The sequence below is a fragment of the Bolinopsis microptera genome, chromosome 8 (assembly GCF_026151205.1).
Source record: "Bolinopsis microptera isolate Bmic1 chromosome 8, MBARI_Bmic_1.0, whole genome shotgun sequence".
NCBI lineage: Eukaryota > Metazoa > Ctenophora > Tentaculata > Lobata > Bolinopsidae > Bolinopsis > Bolinopsis microptera.
In genome coordinates, this window is record NC_087079.1 from 14,601,424 (window position 1) to 14,622,881 (window position 21,458).

Here is a 21,458-nt window from a genome sequence, read left to right on the forward strand (position 1 = left end):
TACTGTGATTCTCCACAAAACATTATCTCAAGAGGGTGATATTGTAAATTGTAAAATTATAAACTTAAACAAACTATCAGGTTCCACCCCAAGGTCAAGGGGACAACAGCTGCCACTTTACAGAACTATACATGTTGTAGTTCTGTAAAACTGTAGTATAAATGCAGACCGCAGGGGAAAGAATATTTAGCGTTTAAAACAGGTGTATTGCAGACTTGCAGAGACGATCACGTGATTTAAATGGGATTTTAATAACCGCAGTACAAATGTGAGTCATGACCATCAGTTACCCACAACCTCATCGACCAGGATGAAAATTTCACGTAAGTAGCTGTGTCGTGTGGAATCTTAATATCAATACTGTGCCCACAAATCGCTGGTAATACGGTAGGAGGCCAATATGAGGTTCAACAAATTGAAAAAGGTAGTGCAGAAAGGAAAATATCAGACATTTTATTATTAATCATAAGTGTAGAAAAGAAAACATCAAAAATCTTAGTATTAATTAAGCGCATCTAAAACGTTTATGGTTTTGCCAACTGTGCTGAAAACCCAATTACCAGCACACAGGATTATTAGTCCGTAGGACGGGAATAACACTAGTAAACAAAAACAAACTGGAACAAAACAATATAAATTTACTATGTAAATCCTTCATCCTTGGCCTGATCCTTGCTGAACCTAAACAAACAAACTAACCTTAGTATTAGAGTCAATGACAAGGTTCTTGAAGTATTCTCCCTGAATGATCTTGTAACCGAAGGAACCAACAGTAAGTGACAGATCAGTGTAGACCAGTACTTTAGCTTTACCTCCCGCTATACTCTGAAACGGTAGGAACACACCATGAAGTCTCAAGTAATACTGTTTAATAACGTTATTTGGAGATAATTTGATAATTTGTGCTGTAATCTGTAGAGCTGGTACTGGTGGGGTGCGATGCATGGTGCCCATTATTGATGCTTAAAGTTTGTGGAGCAGGTTTACGGTTGTGAAAAAGTGATTATTAAACAATTAGCAAGTGCGAGACATTGTGCTTATTGCCAATTTGAGCTGAAACTCTTGCACAAGATAATCTCTATTATGTAATATGAGGCAGTGAAACTAGCGGGCTGCGAATTGCGATAAATGGGGACTTGGCACCACATGGCAACATAAAAGTATATTGACTCTGTAGTCTGTTACATCAGTTCCTCAAATTTGTTATGAACTAAATATAGTAACACAGGTTCTGTGGTGGATTTATATAAATTGAAAAAGCTAAAAGATGTTTCTGCTGTAAATACCTGGGTTTCCAGAGCGTTCTTGATAAGTTGAGGGGTGGATAGAACAATGTGAGGAATTTCTGGGAACGTAGTCATAGTATCCAGTAGTCCTTCTGATATCAACTAATATAATTGGGTTGTGTTAATAACAATTGTGTCTTACCTGGAACACAAGCCAATATGAAGCTTGATCGAGAATCGAGTCTGTAAGAAGTTAACGCCACAGTCTGAGCTGAGCGAATTGAGGAATTCTCTCCTTTTTTAAATCCATGAAGAGCTGTTGATACAAAAACATACCGGAATTTTAACAGTGAGTGCCCGGATAATAGCGAGGGTGGATGGAATAAGAAGCTTATCTCGAAGTAAAACAAATCCTTGTGTTTGTCTTAGGTTTAAGTTGACTTGTTGTAGGACCGCTATAAGCAGTGCACTGCACACATCTTCACCGAGGTCTGCTTCAACAAGTACTTTCTGGCCTGGAGTGAGATAAATTTAACTTTTTAACCAACATAAATGTGAAATATCAAATTTCGTCATGAGTTATTGAAGTAATTTAGTAAGTAAAATGTTTGGTAAACAGTAAGTAATATTTCAAGTAATCAAGCTCTCACGTGACAAGAGGAGTGGTAGAAGAGCTCTGTGTACAGTTGAGGGTTTCTCCAAACCAAACTGGTGTATACCCTCCACCAGAGTGGACTTTAAGTCCATCTCCTCGTACAACTCAACCTGGTAGTTAAAAGTTACAGGTTGGGAAACAGGGCGAAGAATAACAGTTAATCATAATGTATCGAGCACTGAGCCGGTACAATCCCTACCTTATCATTACGAAGGTTAATGAAACATGAACAAACAAAAAACGTTTCCATCCTTGGGGTATTTCTTAATTCACCTGCTTTTTTATTACCATGTTATTGCACAATTTCTGCTGGTTACTACAAAGTTGAGACGATTGTGATGCAAGTACTAACCGGTTTGCTAATTTTGGAGTCCTTAGCATCCATAGGTTCCTCCTTTTCTTCGTGGTCAAACCAATTAAGTTTAACTGGTTTATCTGATTTCTTATCAGTACTCGAGTTTCCTGCTTTCTTATCAGGTCTGCGCGTGGTTGAAAACTTGTCAACATTTAATCAATAACCATAAAGTATCAGAATGGACATTGGACAATAGCCATAAAGATACAGAATGGACAATAGTAATCGCACAATTGTTCTACAATTTAAGAGCATCGAATCTGAGAAGTCCAATCAATTCAACATTACAATAGAGTTGGAACAGGGAATCAGTTATAAGAAACAGTTTGTGTTACCGAACGTTCTCTTTAGCGGGAGAATCAGGTGGTTTCGGAGGGTAAAACGGAACATCAGGTGACTTTTGAGGTGGTGAGGTTTCAACCTTGCCCTTGGAGGTTCCCGGAGGAGAAGGTTGGAGGGGCTGGAGTGGGGTGAATCGTGCAGAATATTCTGGGTCAACCTTGTTAGAAAGTAGGGTTAGCTTCAAAGCATGGCTTACTAATAATATAGAATTAGGAAGCCTATTTAGAAGCCATAATAATGTCAAGCCTTTAAAATTTGAAATCAACAACAAGACCGTACGCCGTGAAGGACGTTAGCATATTTTAAATAAATTCCCTGAGTTTTATAAATTTGAAATGATGCCAAGTGCCAATGCAACGCACATACCGCCGCACATACAGGCAGTTTTGAGAGGACTTCCCTGTCGGTTTGCTCAACATTTTGTAACTTTCCGGATATTGTGAGTATATCAGTCCCACTACGCTTTACGGATGGGAACCGTAACGAAACATGATTCTCTGAAATTGTAAACTATGTCAGCACTAGACAGTGTATGAGTATCATATCAACTTCAATGTTATTATAGTATGTTAATTGTGTTAGTTCCTTTAATATGTTTAACTGTGTGCCTTGGTAGGTAAAAGATAACGAATCGATGAACTTTGGATTGGAAGAACCAATAAGAAGACTTACTGAGGGCTATCTTTAGAAGTTCCTGCTGGTTGGCATGAATCCAAGTGTTACACTTGCTCCCCACTGATAGTGGTCTTGTAACCGGTGTGTCAGGAGTTTTTCCAGATCCAATCTGTCTTTTCTTGTTGTTCTTAGAGATCATGTCCGACGCGAAATCTGCGAGGGATTCCCGGAGGTACTCGGCTACCGTCTTAACGTTAGCGGATATTTTACCTGCAGATCATTTCATGAGCACATAATATGGACTCGGAAGTCGGAGTAGAAGGGTTTTTTATATGGCGTCAATTTTGTGATCAAACTTTGAACTTTGGGCGCATTTTACTTTGATTTCTTTTAAATCTTCTAATTTATCTGGAGGGTTGTGTGGTGGATATTGCGATAACGAGAGAGAGCAATTTATTATTTCTGTGACCACTTAATTATTTTTGACATTATTAACTATTAAGTGAGTTGAACACGAAGATTTGTTAGAGAATACTATGAGAAGATGTTCAAGTATACGGGTACGTGTTAACTGTTCGAGTACACCGGTATATAATAAAGTATCTGGTCAAAACCTGGCACAACTTTGCGAGTTTAGAAGGTTTGAGATGTTATTTGTGCTCCCGCCTCCCTAGGGTCTCTACTTCAAAAAAAATTGGGTGGATAATTTGTTATGTGTGTTTAAACTTGTTAGTTCAGCCTTGGGGAACCACACCTATATTTCATATTAGGCGCGTACGTGAGAAATTTTTATCTCAGCTTCTGAAGGCCGAAGATACTTAGTATTGGGCTTAAAATTACCGCAATATGTAAGTCTATAATAGCACTATTAAGGTGCTGAAGCTACCCGGGACTCACTTTAGGATAAAAATGAGAAAAACTGATATTTACTGAAATACAAACAAACAAACAAAAAAACTACCCTAGCAGCTAGGTTAAGTCAAGGTAAGCACATCGATGTATGAACGTTTACTCGACACAGTGTCCTTTGTGAGGTCATTCTGGGCTAGAATCGTTTGATTTTGGGTGCCCACTTTTATCAGTAGTTCAATCCTGGCCTAGGTGGTAAAAGTTATAAATTGCCCTCAGTCGCAAATATATGATTTGTCTATCCATCTCCGCTCCTGAAGAATGTATGACCTTCAAGATAACCACAACAGCAGAATGGCCATATTTACATACAAGCTATGAAGCAGTATGGGGTCTATATTGCATATTTTTTGGGATATTTATGTTTAAAATATGATTTTCAAAGATATATTGGGCTTAAAAAAACATTAACAATACAACAATTACAAACGTTCAACACTGCCGCATTTATGTAATTTCACATCTCCTGAGCTACTGCACCTCTCAAGCTACTTAAATCTGAAGTTTGATGCATCAATACCGTCTACCAGCACCATCAGCTCATCTTAGAAATCACAAGCAACCCGCCGGGCAACTACATCTAGCAAAGTTCATTTAACTTTTAAGTACCCGTTGACTATAATATATGCCCACTTTTATGTCAGTACAACCACAACTAGCAAAGTCCAGCTGAAGCTACTAACAGTTACCTCCAGCCATATCCTATTTTTACTTTTCCCTCCAATTCTAGCTTAGTACAAAAGTACTAATTGTGTATTGGAAGAAAATATGACCCACCACCCAACGTCACGTACGATTCTTGCAATGTGCGTTTTCATTTTATTCCAACTCGTTTCTAGTTCTGCTCATACAGATGTATATTTTTGTCTAAATTCTTGCTAAGGGGCATCCAGTCAGTACTCTCAGTGACCAGTAAATTCCACGCCTCCACAGTCGCTTGTTATCTGACAGCGAATCTTCAAGACCCGTTCATGTGAGATTTTGTGCAACACAGAGAGTCATAACGGCTACCATTTATGCTTTATTTATGAGCAGAGGGTCCCTGCTATATTATGGTAAGCAAACCCGTTGCTAACTCCCCTTAGGTCAAGGATTGAAACAAAGGCTATTATGCCATTACGAACTTTGGACATTAAATCCTCGGTTACGTATCGACGCCACGAACTTATGAGAGCTTGCTGCTGGATCTTGGGCGTTACTTCTAAGGCAATTTGTACATTTGGGGGGGGGGGGGGGGGGGGGGGGGGGGGGGGGGGGGGGTGGGTGACATGTCCGCATATGTCCGTCTATGTCCTATCCTTTTTGTAGTCTATGAGACAAACGGACGTGTTTTTGGGACATTAGCGGACATTAAAGGACATTAAAGGACGAACATTATGAGAATTTGTTGCACAAGATTTGGACACAATATTTTCGGCTCATAATGATCATGACAGCATGAAACATGAAAAAAAGTCGTTTCCAGAAAAACTTTTTACTTAGAAAATGTTCGGTCATTCTCGATACGTACCTCTGAAGGCAGGGCTCCCGCTTCCGAGCTCACATTGCAAAGGGGAGGCCTGCCTACCGGGATCGCATTACAAGAGGGAACCCTCGAGTCCAAAAATCGTATTATATCAAAGGGTAGGTTCGGACTTCGAAAATCGAACAAATATTTTGGCTCATAAGTCATAATGATCAGGGTATCATGAATCGTGAACAAAATTACTTTCCAGAAAAACTTTGAAAAAATGTTGACTTAGAAAATTTTCGGTCCGAGTCATATCCTTCGATTATAGAAGTCCGCACTTACCCCTCGATACACAATTTTGGACTCAAGGCTTCCCCCTGGTAATGCGATCTCGGAAGGCAGGCCTCTCCTTCGCAACAAAAGCTCGGAATCGGGAGCTCTCGATACGGGAGGTACGTATCGAGAATGACTCGGACCGAAAATTTTTAGTTTTTCTGAAAACCACGTTTCTCCACATTTCATGCTACCCTGTTCATTATTAGCCGAAAATATTTTTTCGACCCCCCCCCCCCCCCCCCCCCCCCCCCCCCCCCCCCCCCTTGCTTCCTACACCTGCACCCCTGACTTGATCCTGAACTTTATATAACTAATACTTCGCAACTTATTCCCTCTTCTACCAGCATTGTGCTTGTTCATTCGTCAAGCCTCTCTGGCTCAACCGAATGTGAAGAGAGTCACGTAAAAATTAATCTCAATTTTCCAAAACCCGGTTCCGGTTTTAAGTTGAAATTATTTTCTATAATTTGTTTCATTATCTAGAGAAGGAAACGAAATGTCAACGATACTGGACACTGTCAAACCAATGAAGATTCTACTTATCAGCCTATTCCTGCTTATAGGATATTGTGGTGCCCTCCCTGCCCTTGAGCGAGGTTAGTAGATCTCCAATCTCATTGATCCATTAGCACCCCAAACTCCACCTCCGTCCTCCGTAGGTATAGTACTTGGAAAAAGGTAGTCCCTTCTCAAATCCCTCCATAGAGTATTGGGGTGTAAAATTTCTCACACGCGCACAATTTCTACTGTATGCTATAGTATATAGTATATACTCGAACAAGTAAATCAGGTTCCTATACTTTATTCATTTCAGGGTGGATCAATATTCCACAGAAGGACTACACGAAGTACCCGATGGAGCTACACCAAACCCTTGAATTCAAAACTGCCGGTCACAATGATACTGGACGCATCGTACACATCTTCAACTTCACTGGAGAATCCTCTACAAAAACGAGACTTGGGATAAAGCTATCGGACCCGGACACAAACAAGTGGAGCTACGTCATAACTGAATGTATGCCTGATAATTTCAATAGCCAGTTCCTGAACAGTGTTCCGGATGAGGAGGTAAAAGTTTGGAAAGTCAAGCTCTCCTACACCCATCTCAGGATCCTTTGCAACGGAGTGGAAGTCCTGGATTTCAACTACGCTACTGATACACAGCCTGATTTTCCGGAATGCAACGAGGCATGGTCGAGGAAATTGGAATATTTTACCTTTTTTCAGGAGTATTGGAGTTTACTCCAGATGAAATATCTTAAAACCAGTAAGTATAATTACATGAAGCGCGCACATGCGGCCATGCCATTTGTGATAACAGACTGGGTCCTATCGAACATGTCGTTCCTAACGCGCAGTGACTGCCAATCCCGCGAAAATAAACTTGTTTATTGGCCCTCTTAACTCAGATATCGTGTACAACCTTAAAATCTTGGAGACCAGACACAATAGTCATGCATATAATGATTTTGATTTAACTATGCCAAATTCAGTATAATAACATAATAATAATGAATATTTTTGCAAGTTGATAGGTTGAATTTACCTTTGACAACAACTCGTTGTTTGTTGGGTTCCACTTTGAGGATCAGACCAGGGTATCTCTCAGTAAAACTCCCTAGCATCGTCAATGATTCCTGGGAGTTGTTTAACCAATCAGATACGTGTTTTTAGACTCCTAATAATTTCAATACATATAACCCAGAAACTGGAACTACATACCAAATCATAATACTTACCCTATAAACGCGAACTAAAAAGCCTTATTTTTTAAATAAGAGATAAAAAGGAGAAAATGTAATACACAGGGGGGGGGGTCAGTATACATACGTTGGGTCTTATAACGTAGACATGCTTCATATTTGAGACCTGTAACTTTGCAGATTGTATACTGGAATACTGGAACTTCTCATTCGAGGAGTCCCTCGCTAAAATTTGAAAATTCGATTTTTAGAAGCCACACCCAACCAACATTAGATTGCTCATACTCGTGTTTGCGAACATGCTAGAAACTCCATTTTAACATATTATTGTGATATTCACTTCACATCATATTGTTTTACTATGGTATTGGTATCTGCCAAAACCAATATGGCTCATGTAAGGGGCCTGGAAATTGTGTCCCATTCGGCCCTACATCCCAAGTTGACTTTCGGCCTCCACTCCTTAAAAACTTACCTTAGTGGAGGCAAATGGTCAACAAGTAGCGATGTTAGAGTTAAGTGTGCTCAAATCCTGGCCTCCTTTCACACCATAGGAGGACTCTCGTATTGTGAGTTGAATTCCGAAGGGGGCACCATTGGGGGGGGGGGGGGGGCACCATTGGTTTTGACAGGTTGCATATTTAAAAATACAATTTTTTTAAAACATATTGTGATAGGTCATTATATGTGGAATATGATTTGAAAATATTATGCGAAACAGATTTAAATTGGACAGTACGGTCTAACGTATACAATTTCATGTTTAAAAAACTTTCTTGTCACCATACCGGTCTGAAAAATAACGAATAGCACGGAAAAAACTTGTGAATGAAATAAAGGAGAGCGTTATTTTATCAGAAATATCAAAGTCTGGGTTGCTCAAGATCAAGTCCATAATGATAAACTCTCATAATAGACTCTATGTTTATTTTAGATATTTGTGTGTAGACTGTAGAAGGAATTTTTAACTGATGATTTGATTTGAAACTTTTACAAAATAGCAAGTATACAAATGTACAGCAATTCGAACAAACATATAAAATGGGCCGAAATGTATAAATGCTAAAAAGCGTGGGTCAGTGAAACAAGTACAGAGGACAACTTTCAGAACAAGAGTTTTTGGCCGCCCAAAGTCTCAATAACATCACCTCCACCTAGTAATATAATAACCAGTTATGCCAAGATCTGTACTGATAAAGGGTTATTGTGTGTAATTTTATGCGTGTTTTCTGTTTAGTGTTGTCAATTAGATAGTCAGGTACGAAAGTAAGTAATTAAGGCTTAGTTAAGGTAGATATTTATTCTTAATAAATATGGTATTTTTATATGATATTTATATTTTAAGCTATGACCACCTTTCTAGTCATAACAATCATGCTTAGCTTGCCTTAGTCACAGCAATGGTTCAACTCATAGTTGCACCTATGTAATTACTATAGCCAGTTTACTGGTCATCTGGTGTTTTGGTGTCCCTTATTTTGTTTCCACTTGGTCATGTGTCAAGGCATTTTTATGGGTTTTCCGGCGAATTTTAATTTTATTTCTGATAAAATGATGTACATTTTTGTAACAATTTAAAAGTTTATTGATTAAAAAAATAGGGTACTCAGACACTGAAATAAGCCCCCAATAGAGTACTCAGACACTGAAATAAGCCCCCAATAGAGTACTCAGACACTGAAATAAGCCCCCAATAGAGTACTCAGACACTGAAATAAGCCCCAATAGAGTACTCAGACACTGAAATAAGCCCCAAATAGAGTACTCAGACACTGAAATAAGCCCCAAATAGAGTACTCAGACACTGAAATAAGCCCCCAATAGAGTACTCAGACACTGAAATAAGCCCCCAATAGAGTACTCGGACACTGAAATAAGCCCCAAATAGGATACTCAGACACTGAAATAAGCCCCAACAGTTGTATACTGACTTTTGAAAATGAGGATAAAAGGAAGCTGCCAAAATATGTACGAACTTTCTTTGCACCCAGATGTCTATGACAAACCTTTTTGGTGACGTATTTCTCGAGAATGTCAGTGCTGTACGTGACAATCTCGACAACTTCCTGACAGTTCTGCTTTACGTCCCTCTTTCGAGCTTCGTTCTTCTCTTCGTTATTCTCGTCAACGAGTTTTAATACTTCCTTGATTGCGAGATCATTCTGCGTCTTAGTACCTGGTAGCGAGCTTTTTTAGAGTCTGAACACAGAAAATCGTATAATATAAACAAAGTTCTATATATCTATTATGTGCACATTCCTTAGGCTGCGTGTTTTGAATTCAATCTATAATAACAAATCTACAACTACTTAAAATGATAAATTTCTCACCAGTAGACGTGAATCCAGTGAGGCCGTTCTTCATTTTGCCAAGTGAGATTTTAGCGCCGCTCACTTCCTCGATGTGCTTTAGAGTACGACCCTCTGATCCGTTCATAACGTTGAAGTACTCTGAGCTCAGAGGAATGATCTCGGTTACCACCGGATCTACCTTCACTTCACCTGATGTATAGAGAGTTTGTCTCGCGGGAATGTGGCCTGTTTTGTTCTAATAATCGAGCCATAGTTGGCGAATATTTTTGAAACTTCTGATTGTTATTTTCGTATATCTTATGACAAAAAAACTTTTAATTATAACAATTATTCGAAGTCTTCATATTACGTGACGTGAACGTAAATAACGAAATAAAAAGTAAAGTCTACTTGCAGGCGTTCCACAACTAGGGTCCCCAAGTAAGTTACCTGATGTTGAACCTTTTGCGGAGGCAACATCAGCCCAGTTTAGGGGGGTAGTGGAGTTGGAGCCACTGTTCACACGGAGGCGCTGCACCTTGGAGGATGTATCCTAAAGCTCGTTAGAAAACTATTATGTGCATTATATTGAGGTTCTCAACTCTTAAACCAGCTATAGCAAGCTGTCTAACTTTCGATTGACTAAACTGGACAGTTACATGTTTAGAAAAACATATTTTTTTTCCAAAATAAGCTAATTCTCAGTGATCAACAAATACCTCGATCTCACAATCTTTTGCCACCTTCTTAACAATCTTTATCAACTGACTCTGCGCTTTGTCTAAGGTCAGCGTGCTCTGTACCAAATTCTTGGGTCTCGGCTCCTTCACTATCTCGTTATACAACCACAACCAGCTAATGTTTACAGAAGGGAAGTAGTCTACTAGAACTTGATTTATAATACGGTCGTATATTATCTCCTTTCCTTTGCCTTTCTTTATAACAAAGTCGAGAAGTGCGTGCATTTGGATGTTGTAGGAGTTTATCTTTTCATGGATTATTGTCTGAAATTAGTTGAATATTTGTGAGGCACATCATTAGACTTAGCAGTAAGCTATATTAAGGAGTTTAAGTAAGGAGTACACTTGCATCCAAAGATAAATTCAATAGGACTTACAGGAAATATCAGTAATTCCAAGGAAGGGGTTGTACCTGGAGGCAGTATGAGCTGACGAAGTGAGCTGAGTTGGTTTCAGTCATCTTAGATGTAAACTTTTTGAAATCCGGCCATCTCGAGGCTATGGGTGCGCCAAATAAGTAAGCCATGAAAAGGAAGTATGATCTGGCTTTGTGTGCATGTCTGGAAAGGTGGAGAAAATAATCAGAAAGGGAATGAAGTCTTAAAACTAGATCTACAAAACGGTTCAACTAAGCTAAGGGTCAGTAAATACTTACTGCAGGTTCAAACTTTTATTTAAAACTGAATTCCACAATTGCAATATTGATGATTGTCTTAGAAAAGAATGATACGATTGCTATTATAGCTCAAACCTGGAAAATGTAAACGTTTTATTGGTTTGATCATAGTCTACGAGAGGAATTTCAGACACAGCTTGAATAAACTTTTTCAATACTAGCGACTCCGCCGACCGATCTTGCTGGAAAATTAAATTGTAACCATTAAGTCAAATAATTTCATGTATTTGAAAGACATGGATTAGCTGAGCACATTATTCTTCGCCAAGATTAAACGACAAACGTACTTTTTTAACGAGCCTGAAAAGTTCCTCATCACCAAGAGAGCCACCAGGCGCTTGTATTATCCTCTTCAAAGCATTAGTCTTTACTTTACTGTTCGCCATACGGCACTGGACTTTATAGGTACATGCTTTTTCTAGATGATATTAAAGCGTTAACAATTAACATTCCCACTAACGTCTTCAATTATGTATCCTACTACATAACTTTCAGTGTAACACAAGAAGAAAATTAAACATATTGCCAACTACCAAATCGTTGTGGGATATGTTTGTGAATGCAATTCTATATGACACAAATAAGGATCTGACCCTCGGGGTACAGGTAAGATATCCACAATAGCGTTTAAAATATCTATGAATCAATGACATCAAAAATCCTCTCAAATCAAAACACCTTGTTGATTAAAACAGCTCATATTATAATTTAAAACAGCTCTAAAATCAAAAGTTTCTTAGATCAACAGTCAAAGCACCTGTTAAATTTAAACACCTCAAATATCAAAACACCTCGTAGGTTTCACCCCAAGTTAAAGCTGTCAAATATAATACTGAATAACTTAAAAATAAAAAGTGGTATAACAAATAGTATAAATGAAAAGGTAATAAGTTAGAGACCTAAATAACTTGTGTACTATGTTTGTACAGATGCTACAATACGAGTTTTCGGTCCAAACTTTCATCTCGGACCAAAATCATATCTTCAATAACTAACGGCCGTGATTGCCTTTTACGTGCAGGCTTCTTTTTACTGTCAGGGGAATAATCATCGTCAGAATCGGATAAAACACTGGCTTTTCGGCTTTGCGATTTTCTCTTTAAATCGTTCAAACGTGCCATTTTAGTAGCAAGAGTTTCTTTCTTGGAAACTCGTTTAACAGGCTTTGGTTTTGGTTTGGGGGGCAAAGGCTCTTCTTTTTCCAATAACTCGTCGTCTAATCTCATAGAGTAACTCAGTGCCATGTCAATCTTAGCGAGTCTGGTCTTTTCTTCGCGTTTGAATTTTCGTTTCAACTGATCTCGAGTGTACTCTGGCATTATCTTTTCCATCAGATCAAAGTCAGTTCCAACTTTTCTCAAAGCTAAATAAAACCTGCTATTCTCCTTCTCGGTCCACTGAACAGATTTACGTTGTTTTCTTCTGGAATATGAATTGATGGAGACTTTATGATCCTCGTATTTACCGTACGATATCTCGGCGTCATCTTCCTCCACCGTTTCCTGGATTTCTCCAGTTTCAGACTTCATCTTAACTTCCAGACTTGTTTCGTTAACTACGATCTTACCAGTTACTGCGTCAACTTGAACCTCGATCGGGGGCAACTCCTCCTCATCTATGTCGTTTTCAGTGAGGTTTTCTCCGTTGGCTTTCGCTTCTTCAATAAGTTGCTGGATTCGGTCTTTCCGTGTTTGTTCTTTAGCTATGTTCATTTCTTTATCTCGCTTCTCTTTTTCTTGAATTTCTTTCCATACTCTGAAAATATTCATTGAAAATTACGGTTCATTAAAAGCGTGTGGACTCTCGAGGCCGTTGAGATCGATATAAAAAGGGGTTCCGAACGCAGGTGGAGAATAACAGAAAGAACTTACTTGGTGAGCGGATTATCTGGATCTTTGGGGGTTCGTAGTTTGATAATATCAGAAATTGTCATAACTGATTTATCGATGTGTACTGGATGCTGAAAGAAGAAAATTTAGTCCCCAAGGCAGTGATTTTCGCATCCAGCTTCTTAGAGGTGATATGACACAGACTGGCCCGACATTAGCGTCTATTAATTGGCGATGTTAACGTCTATTTAGTACAGTCAGTTATGCACATTTATCTGCACGGTTTGATAGAGTTTTTTCCTGAAGCACAGGCCTTCATTAAGGTATAAATAACTCAATTTCACTCGGAGACAACTTTTTTAGCTTGGGCATAATCCTACAGGACGCTTTGAAGTTGAGTCACCGAATCGCGACTGACCCGCACTTAAAATGTGCCTAACTCGGCTTCTAATTGACCAATTGAAATGAGTGAACACGTCAAAATGACCGGAATGATCACATTAATAGGGGCGAATCAAGGTTTTAAGGTCCCAAACCCTTTGGTTTTTGAGTTATAAGACAAAAACAGTGTAGCGAAGCCAAAAAATCAGGATTTTGAAACTTTATTTATCGAGGGTTTTAGAAGATCATCAACCCCACCAAAATGACCGGAATGAGCATATTAGTGTAGGCGAATGAAGGTTTCAAGGGCCTAAACCCTTTATTTTTTGAGTTATACACTTAAAACTCTGACGCGAAATCACAAAATTTGCCGTGATAAGTATCTTTAAGGATAATAATTAAGTCTGTTAATATATAACCTCCTTGTATCGATACAGATCAAAATATGTTGTTAAGATGATCTTGAAAAAACGTTGTTAGAATGATCTTTAACAGGATCAAGCCTGCTATGGAAGAGATCCTAATAATCGATCAGAATGGATTCAGGGAGAGTAAATCAACCACTGTCAAGGATCTGACAGCGGTAATCGTCTTCATTGAAAACCGTATACATATATATTAACCTTGTATGTGATACAGATCAAACATTGTTATCATATATATCCTGAAACTAAGTCTACTAAATGATGGAAACATTATTGTAAATTTTTTTAAACAATTATGATAACTATTATGATAAGATTTCTTCGACTATATCAGGCTTTCAAATCAAATTTATGGTTTACCCTTCTCACAGGATTGTGTGTAATAACAAAATTCTGATCATTTAACCATTCCGGTATGCACTCCTCATAACGTGCAATGATAGGCTGCTTTTTGATAAAGGAAACTCTCCCAAATTACTAGGTGAAAATCCGAAAACAAACTTCATTTACTGACAAGACATCAGTTTGCCCTATTAACTTTTAACCCAATTCCTATTGAAAGGTATTAAATACGTAGTGAAGTGATTGTGACTCACTAGACTGTTTCTGCTCATGCTGGGAGAGAAAAATACCAAGACTTTATTCTTGGATCAAAAGAGGTCATTCAGACTAAAAAAGCCTTAAAAGGAACAATCTTATGATCATGAGAAAGTGGTAAGAAGCTGCGTTGAGGTCATCATTGGATATAAAGAATAGCCTAGCATAACTAACTTAAATCAGACCAGTCACCAGCATGTGACGTTAGAAGTGAAGCGAGACAGTTCTTCTTTCATAAATTCACGAACATTCCAAAATGTTTGGTCGACAGAGAAGGAGGTTCTTACCACAATGATAAGACTCTTCTTTTGAAAGTCGATGCTCCTGACTCAACCCAAGTGCCTCGGCCTCATTGAGTATTGTCAAAAGCTGATAGCCAAGTCGTTGATGTTTCTGTTGTTTTGAGAAATAAACTGCAGTCATCAAGACTACGGAATAAACCATTGATTTAGCAGAGCACGTACTTACTACTCAGCCGCCAGGAAGAAAAGCTTTCTTTTAACGAGCAAGGAGGCTGGATATCGTTTCTGACACCTATCTGCACTCTGCAGCATTAAGAACAGAACTCGTGAGGCAAGTGGTATAGAAGGTACAGTCAATTTTAATGAAGAAGACCATATGCCAGAGATATCGAAAATAAATGAACAAAACTAATCGAAATCCTGCCAATCCTTTATATTTTTGGCAAGATGTCAGCCTCATTCTCTGCTCAGCTATCTTATCAGATGCTCTAATGGAGTGTTCATACACTTCGCTAGTCTGCCGCTCTGACCAGTTGCAGTCTATGTTAAGTGCCATCCTCATTATTATCGTATAACATCCATCTATACGCTTTACGAGTCTATGTTTCAGAGCCATATACATTATACACTATACAGAGTAAAAGGATGAACTCGACTGTAGTCAGGAAGAGAGATCTCTATGCATACCGGATCTCCATTTGATTTTCATATGGTGGCATGCCGTCCATGCTTTAGATTTTTTAACTTCAAAGTCTTTCTCAGACCTCTTCATTCTACTAAACAGGTTTTCAAAGTCCTTTAATTTTTCTGGACAGTCTTCTCACTTGCAGCCAAAAGTGTCAGATATAGTGACAATCTTTAATGTCTGCATCAGTGACCTTTAGAATTTACAGCCGGATGGTGTCAGCTTCTTCTACGTTGTAGGGTAAATTATTATTTCTGACTGCCCAGGGCAACTCCTAACCATAATAAGGAATGTTTCAGTCAGACCATCCTCTGTTATTACACGAGCATACATCCTCTGTATCAGGCTCAAAATCCTCTTGGGATTGCCACATGCCACAAGAATCTTCATAAGGAGTTCAAGGTGGACGCTGTCAAATGCCTTCTTTAAACCAACAAAGACCATATTACCGCTGTGAGATCGAAATACCCTCCTTAGACAAAGAATATGGCTGGTCATGGTGATTGATCTACTCTCCCTGAATCCATTCTGATCGATTCTTAGGATCTCTTCCATAGCAAAGACTATATTACCGCTGTCAGATCCTTATCACCTGCACCCTCAAATACTCAAATACCCTCCTTAGTCAAAGAATATGGCTGGTAGTTGATTTATTCTCCCTGAATCTATTCTGATCGATTATTAGGATCTCTTCCAAAGCAGGCTTGATCCTGTTAAAGATCATTCTAACGACTTTTTTTTCAAGACCATCCTAACAACATATTTTGATCTGTATCAACACAAGGCCAAGGAGGTTATATATTAACATTATATAGATGTATACATAATTGTATATGTTTTTATTCTGTGCTGGCTTATGACAATACATCAAATTCTACCTGTTTATTAAATGTTTAGAGTCGTTATTTTCAATCCTGATAAGGTCAAACTACAAATAATGTGTTATGTTACAGACTTAATTATTATTCTTAAAGATACTTATCGCGGCAAATTTTGTGATTTCGCGGCAGAGTTTTTAGTGTATAACTCAAAAAATAAAGGGTTTAGGACCTTGAAACCTTCATTCGCCTACACTAATGTGCTCATTCCGGTCATTTTGGTGGGGTTGATGATCTTCTGAAACCCTCGATAGGTGAAGTTTCAAAGTCCTGATTTTTTGGCTTCGCTACACTGTTTTTGTCTTATAACTCAAAAACTAAAGGGTTTGGGACCTTAAAACCTTGATTCGCCCCTATTAATGTGATCATTCCGGTCATTTTGACGTGTTCACTCATTTCAATTGGTCAATTAGAAGCCGAGTTAGGCACATTTTAAGTGCGGGTCAGTCGCGATTCGGTGACTCAACTTCAAAGCGTCCTGTAGGATTATGCCCAAGCTAAAAAAGTTGTCTCCGAGTGAAATTGAGTTATTTATACCTTAATGAAGGCCTGTCCTTCAGGAAAAAACTCTCTCAAACCGTGCAGATATTCTACAGCTTTCGTGCATAACTGACTGTACTAATTAATTGTCGATGTTCACAGGATTGAGGCGATTTCTTGTGGAACACGAGGACATGCATAAATAGCGTGGCCTACTCATTTCACAATTGCGCGCAAAATAAACTGTCGTGCGCTAATTGCTAACATATTGCAAAATTTTACAAAAAACTAGCTATAGCACAAATAATTCTTCGGTTGACTGTCATCTTTAGTGAGGTGTCCAGTGACCCCTCTGTGCATGGGGAGATCAGAGCACCATGCCACGCGACGCACTCATTTCAAGTAGGTAGGAACAATGAAATCACCACCACTTAATACATCAATAACGCAGTGTGTGGCTAAATTACGAGAAAATCTGGCGAAATGAGAGAAACACAGCTGCATTTAATCAATTCGTGCTACTGCTTCATTTTAGATAGGCATGTGAAAACTAGAACAATTTGCACCGAACGGCAAAATTCCGTAAAATAGTCAGAATCAAACAACCGATTATGGATCCTGTACAATGGTCTAGAACCTTCTTCCGACTGTCACTTAGTAATCATAAAAAATGAGAAACTTCTCTCGTTACTGTAAGCTCATATCAGACTAATATAATAGTATATACTATATTCTATATGTTACTAGAATAGACATTGTAGTAGTAGTAGTATATGTTGTTAGAACTTTAGAATAATTGGTATAACTTACCACTTTCCGTTGTTTACTCTGGGAACCGTATCCACTGTCCGAACCTTGATAACTTGCAACTGAAATACATGGAAATTTCAACGTTCTATTCTCAAGTTAATTCTTAATAAAACATTAGAAATTTCAAATACGATATGAAAAAAAAAAACCTGCACTCTGCAAGGAGGCCACAATTAATACTCTCTCATAAGTCTGGCCCCGGTAAAAAACTTTGCAAGTCTAAGATAACCTGACTGAGCATCACTATCATTGTATTCGGACCCGGAGCTATCCTTATCATTAGTTGTAGAGATAGTTTCCAATCTGTCTGGAGTGGGAATCTCTTCTCTTGCCTCCTCTTTCTTCGCTTCTGGTATTATTTCTTCTTCGCTTGTTTGGTCTGGTTCTTTGAACAACACCTGTTCGTCACTGTTGATAATGTAGTGTTATTGTGGAGTTGTTTACGACCGGTCTTATTTCCGTGTATACCTCATTGCTTGTTTGTGGCTATTATTTACTGTTGTTATACCATAATAATACTTGGGGGTCCTCACTGGTTCTCCCTATCATGAGGTTAATACCTCAGTTAATACCACATTCGATAACACTTAAATTATGTGAACAGCATCTGTTATTCCATAGAAGGCCTGATCACGATGACGTGTGCAGCAGATACAAAGGTTACAAGATACTCAGCGATACGTAAATTTAACAGAAACGGTATTAAAAGTGTCTCATTGTATAAAAGACTGGTCACCTTTGGTTATCAACATTCAACCGGATTCAACGCAATCAACGTCAAGCTATCACAATAACAGCTCTATAGTACAACTCACAGCTCATGCTTTTTAGGTGATATCTCCACATCAGTAAAGGTAGGGATGTAGTGAGGAGAGAGAGGACGGCGGGGAGAGAAGGGAGTTGTGGGAGTTTTACGGGGTGAAGCGTGGTATAACCCAGGTGAGGTGGGGATCTGTTTGGAGGGTGAGACAAGTCCTACTATGATGGGGGAGGCGGGGATTTTAAACGCAGAGAACTGAAATATAAGTTTAGTTATTGTGGATAGCAAGTGATTGGCATTGGAAATTCATTACAAATTAGCACTTGAGCTGATATGAAGTGTTACTTAACCATGAGACGTAGACTGGGAAGATAATTATGATTATAATTGGTGAAGGTGAGTGACCTCAGTCCTCACCTGTGAGGGAAGTAGAGTAGTGTTACCGGTCGTTCTGATGTCTAGAGGAATAATTGTATAATTAGATATACAGGGGTCAAATTACTGCTTTTAAATTTTTTAATAAAATCAAATGATTATTTTATATTTTTTAAAAGTAGCTCAGAAAATCAAATATTCTATGGTCTTGTTTCAATTTTGAAAATAAAATTTCAAGTACAAAAGTACTCTGATGATCCAGGCAGTAGAACAGGCAACTTCGTCTGTAATTTGAAAGACATTAATGAGAATTCTAAATGAGTATATATCGTAGGTAATCTATGATTGTAACTGATCAATAACAATCGATTTTACAGCCTATTTTAACTAAGGTAGAATTATGATATTAATAAACTTTCTCAAACATTGCATTGTTAACATGGCTAAGAGAGTCAAACTTATAATACACAAGCATCAAACAGCTCAGGTTTTAGTTATCTTGAAATAAGCTTCCACCAATAACACCTCTAATAACTCTATTTACTTCATATCATCACCATTTAATTTTACTTTTTAGGAACGTAAACTATCTCACACTCATTGAGCAAGCATCATTTTATAACTAGATCAATATTCAATACAATCATTACTTACTATTGAATGGCAACCTCTTTTGAGATTCAAATTCCGAGAAGGAATTTGATCTGGATCTTTCTCGGTCTTCAGAAGTAGAATTTGTCCGAGATCTTGCAACTTTGGTTGCTGGTCGGAACTTGCCCTTCAACAAAGGCATCTTTCCTTCAGTAGGTTCTTGCTATGAATTGGATTTTAAGTCAAAATTTAGAATGGACTATCATACAGTTACTTCGCCATAATAGATGATTTCAGCAATGATCAAAAAGGATAAATTTAAAAAAACGATGGTGCATGTTCCCGATTGACGATGCTTAACGGAATAATAACTTTGTCTGAAGAGAAAGTCAAAATCACATTAAATGGACTTTACAACGATTTCTTTGTCTTAGAAGCTGTTACTGGTAAACAAAACTAATTCACAGCACACGAATGTGCCTTCCTATTAACAAAGATTTAATTAGGAGTTAGTTTTGCTTCCTGTATCATACACTGATCATGTTTCAGTCACTTAACTCCATCATACCAATTAAGTAAGTCTGCAATTAGATAAAGAAGTTGCTGAATGTAATTAGAAATATTACAAATTCTGGTATAAAATACAAACTTATAAACCAAAGTACACAGTACATACAGAATACCGATAAAGCTACATATCTTTATAAATTGTTATAATAAAAGAAATATTTTCAATAAAAAAGCTATGTAAAGGTACACAGAAAGGTACACAGAAACTAATCAAGAATCATTATTTCCTGAAATCAATATTTCTGTAATAAAGTATCACATTAAACATATTACAGAGCACATCACAGACACTCATCTCTAAATATGAATTACCTTTAAACTATAAATATAGTCTGGAAGTACATAAATGCTAAGCATTCAAAGTTTTGAATATTCTCATCAACAACCTAACAACCTTTGGTCTTTTGGCAACATTTGACCTGTTGTCCACTCTCTACTTTTTTCTTTATAACATCAAAGGGGTTTTCCAGACAATTCCATCCATTACAGCTATCACTGCTGACATCATTATTATCAACGTTAAACTCAAACTCCTCTGCATATCTAGAGGACAGCAATATATTGATTTTTTCGATTGGAACAGAAGTTTCCACTCCTTTGAGCAGGGTCAGCACGTGGTCAAAATTGAACAAATCTTCGTGATGTAAAATTTCACCTTTGTATGTTACCAAACCAACCCCACCCTGACATGTTGGATCATCAGCTCTAGGCAGGGGTGTCAGAGGTTTAAATAGGCGATATGTGGCAGAACAATATTTGGCATCCCCTAGCATTTGCTTGAAATCTTCTCGAACAATTTTAATAGGAGAGCAAGACACTAGACAAGGTGTTGAGTAACCGATTTTGTTGGCTATTTCATGAAGCTGTTTCCAGTGTAAGGACCCAGCAAACCCTTCTCCCCACAAAGTCTTATTCCCTTTCACAATGTCTGATTGATGAGTGTCTGTATACATGTCAGAAAAATATAGTTCACCTCCTGGCTTCAGCACACTGAATGCTGCAGATAAGACAGCTTCCTTGTCTGGGCACAAGTTTACAACACAATTGGAGATGATGATGTCGAAATAATCTTTTTCTAATCCAGCGCTCTGAAGATCTTCAACGTATCCTTCTACAAATTTGACATTGGGTTTGTCAAACCCAAACTTTTCCTGGTGATACTGTATGTAGGTGTTAGCAACATCAACTTGATCTCCAATCATATCGATTCCAACAACTTTTCCATCAATTCCAGCTAGTTTTGATACAGCAAAACAATCACGACCACTACCAGAGCCCAGATCTAGAATGTTTGCTCCATTCACTCTTGGTGGTATGCAAAGTCCACATCCGTAATATTTAGCAGACACATCAGAGTGCACCTCAGAGATAGCTTTGCAAACATATTTGTTATCAATTAAGTCTTTCTTGTAGCAAACTTGGCTTTTAAGATCATCTCTTGATTTCAGGACTGTTCCATAATATTCTTTAACATTCTCCAAAATAGAGTCAGCCATTCTAACTGAAAATAGCTAACTATTACATTGATGGAAAT

General features: G+C 38.1%; 3 protein-coding genes across 15 annotated transcripts in view; all 3 read right to left on the minus strand.

Moving 5' to 3' along the window:
• The window catches only part of LOC134819336 (uncharacterized), a 116,254-nt gene that overhangs the window by 12,525 nt on the left and 82,271 nt on the right, over positions 1 to 21,458 (minus strand). For 4 of the 13 annotated variants that reach the window (XM_063829252.1, XM_063829250.1, XM_063829246.1 and 1 more), the window contains exons 1-16: positions 11,589 to 11,715; positions 11,377 to 11,483; positions 11,038 to 11,185; positions 10,605 to 10,889; positions 10,336 to 10,438; positions 9,925 to 10,095; positions 9,601 to 9,770; positions 7,438 to 7,528; positions 3,251 to 3,463; positions 2,957 to 3,075; positions 2,572 to 2,735; positions 2,234 to 2,360; positions 1,877 to 1,991; positions 1,563 to 1,741; positions 1,287 to 1,388; positions 700 to 825 (exon numbers count right to left, since the gene is read on the minus strand). In XM_063829252.1, the coding sequence (XP_063685322.1) occupies positions 700 to 825; positions 1,287 to 1,388; positions 1,563 to 1,741; positions 1,877 to 1,991; positions 2,234 to 2,360; positions 2,572 to 2,735; positions 2,957 to 3,075; positions 3,251 to 3,463; positions 7,438 to 7,528; positions 9,601 to 9,770; positions 9,925 to 10,095; positions 10,336 to 10,438; positions 10,605 to 10,889; positions 11,038 to 11,185; positions 11,377 to 11,483; positions 11,589 to 11,687 (2,319 nt within the window). In that variant the 5' untranslated portion in view covers positions 11,688 to 11,715. Of the gene's footprint in view, positions 1 to 699; positions 826 to 1,286; positions 1,389 to 1,562; positions 1,742 to 1,876; positions 1,992 to 2,233; positions 2,361 to 2,571; positions 2,736 to 2,944; positions 3,076 to 3,250; positions 3,464 to 7,437; positions 7,529 to 9,600; positions 9,771 to 9,924; positions 10,096 to 10,335; positions 10,439 to 10,604; positions 10,890 to 11,037; positions 11,186 to 11,376; positions 11,484 to 11,588; positions 11,720 to 21,458 lie in introns of those variants that run through there. The other 9 variants (XM_063829251.1, XM_063829248.1, XM_063829244.1 and 6 more) reach the window with 5 other exon arrangements.
• The window catches only part of LOC134819337 (transcription factor TFIIIB component B'' homolog), an 86,360-nt gene continuing 76,817 nt past the window's right edge, over positions 11,916 to 21,458 (minus strand). The window contains exons 2-8 of the mRNA XM_063829255.1: positions 19,418 to 19,577; positions 18,806 to 18,846; positions 18,444 to 18,643; positions 17,858 to 18,036; positions 17,629 to 17,687; positions 13,173 to 13,261; positions 11,916 to 13,056 (exon numbers count right to left, since the gene is read on the minus strand). Coding sequence (XP_063685325.1) covers positions 12,234 to 13,056; positions 13,173 to 13,261; positions 17,629 to 17,687; positions 17,858 to 18,036; positions 18,444 to 18,643; positions 18,806 to 18,846; positions 19,418 to 19,556 — 1,530 coding nt within the window. The 5' untranslated portion in view covers positions 19,557 to 19,577 and the 3' untranslated portion in view covers positions 11,916 to 12,233. The remainder of the gene's footprint in view (positions 13,057 to 13,172; positions 13,262 to 17,628; positions 17,688 to 17,857; positions 18,037 to 18,443; positions 18,644 to 18,805; positions 18,847 to 19,417; positions 19,578 to 21,458) is intronic.
• Positions 20,311 to 21,420, minus strand: LOC134820177 (arsenite methyltransferase-like). Its single transcript, XM_063830399.1, has one exon. The coding sequence runs from the start codon at positions 21,418 to 21,420 to the stop codon at positions 20,311 to 20,313; it is 1,110 nt and encodes a 369-aa protein (XP_063686469.1).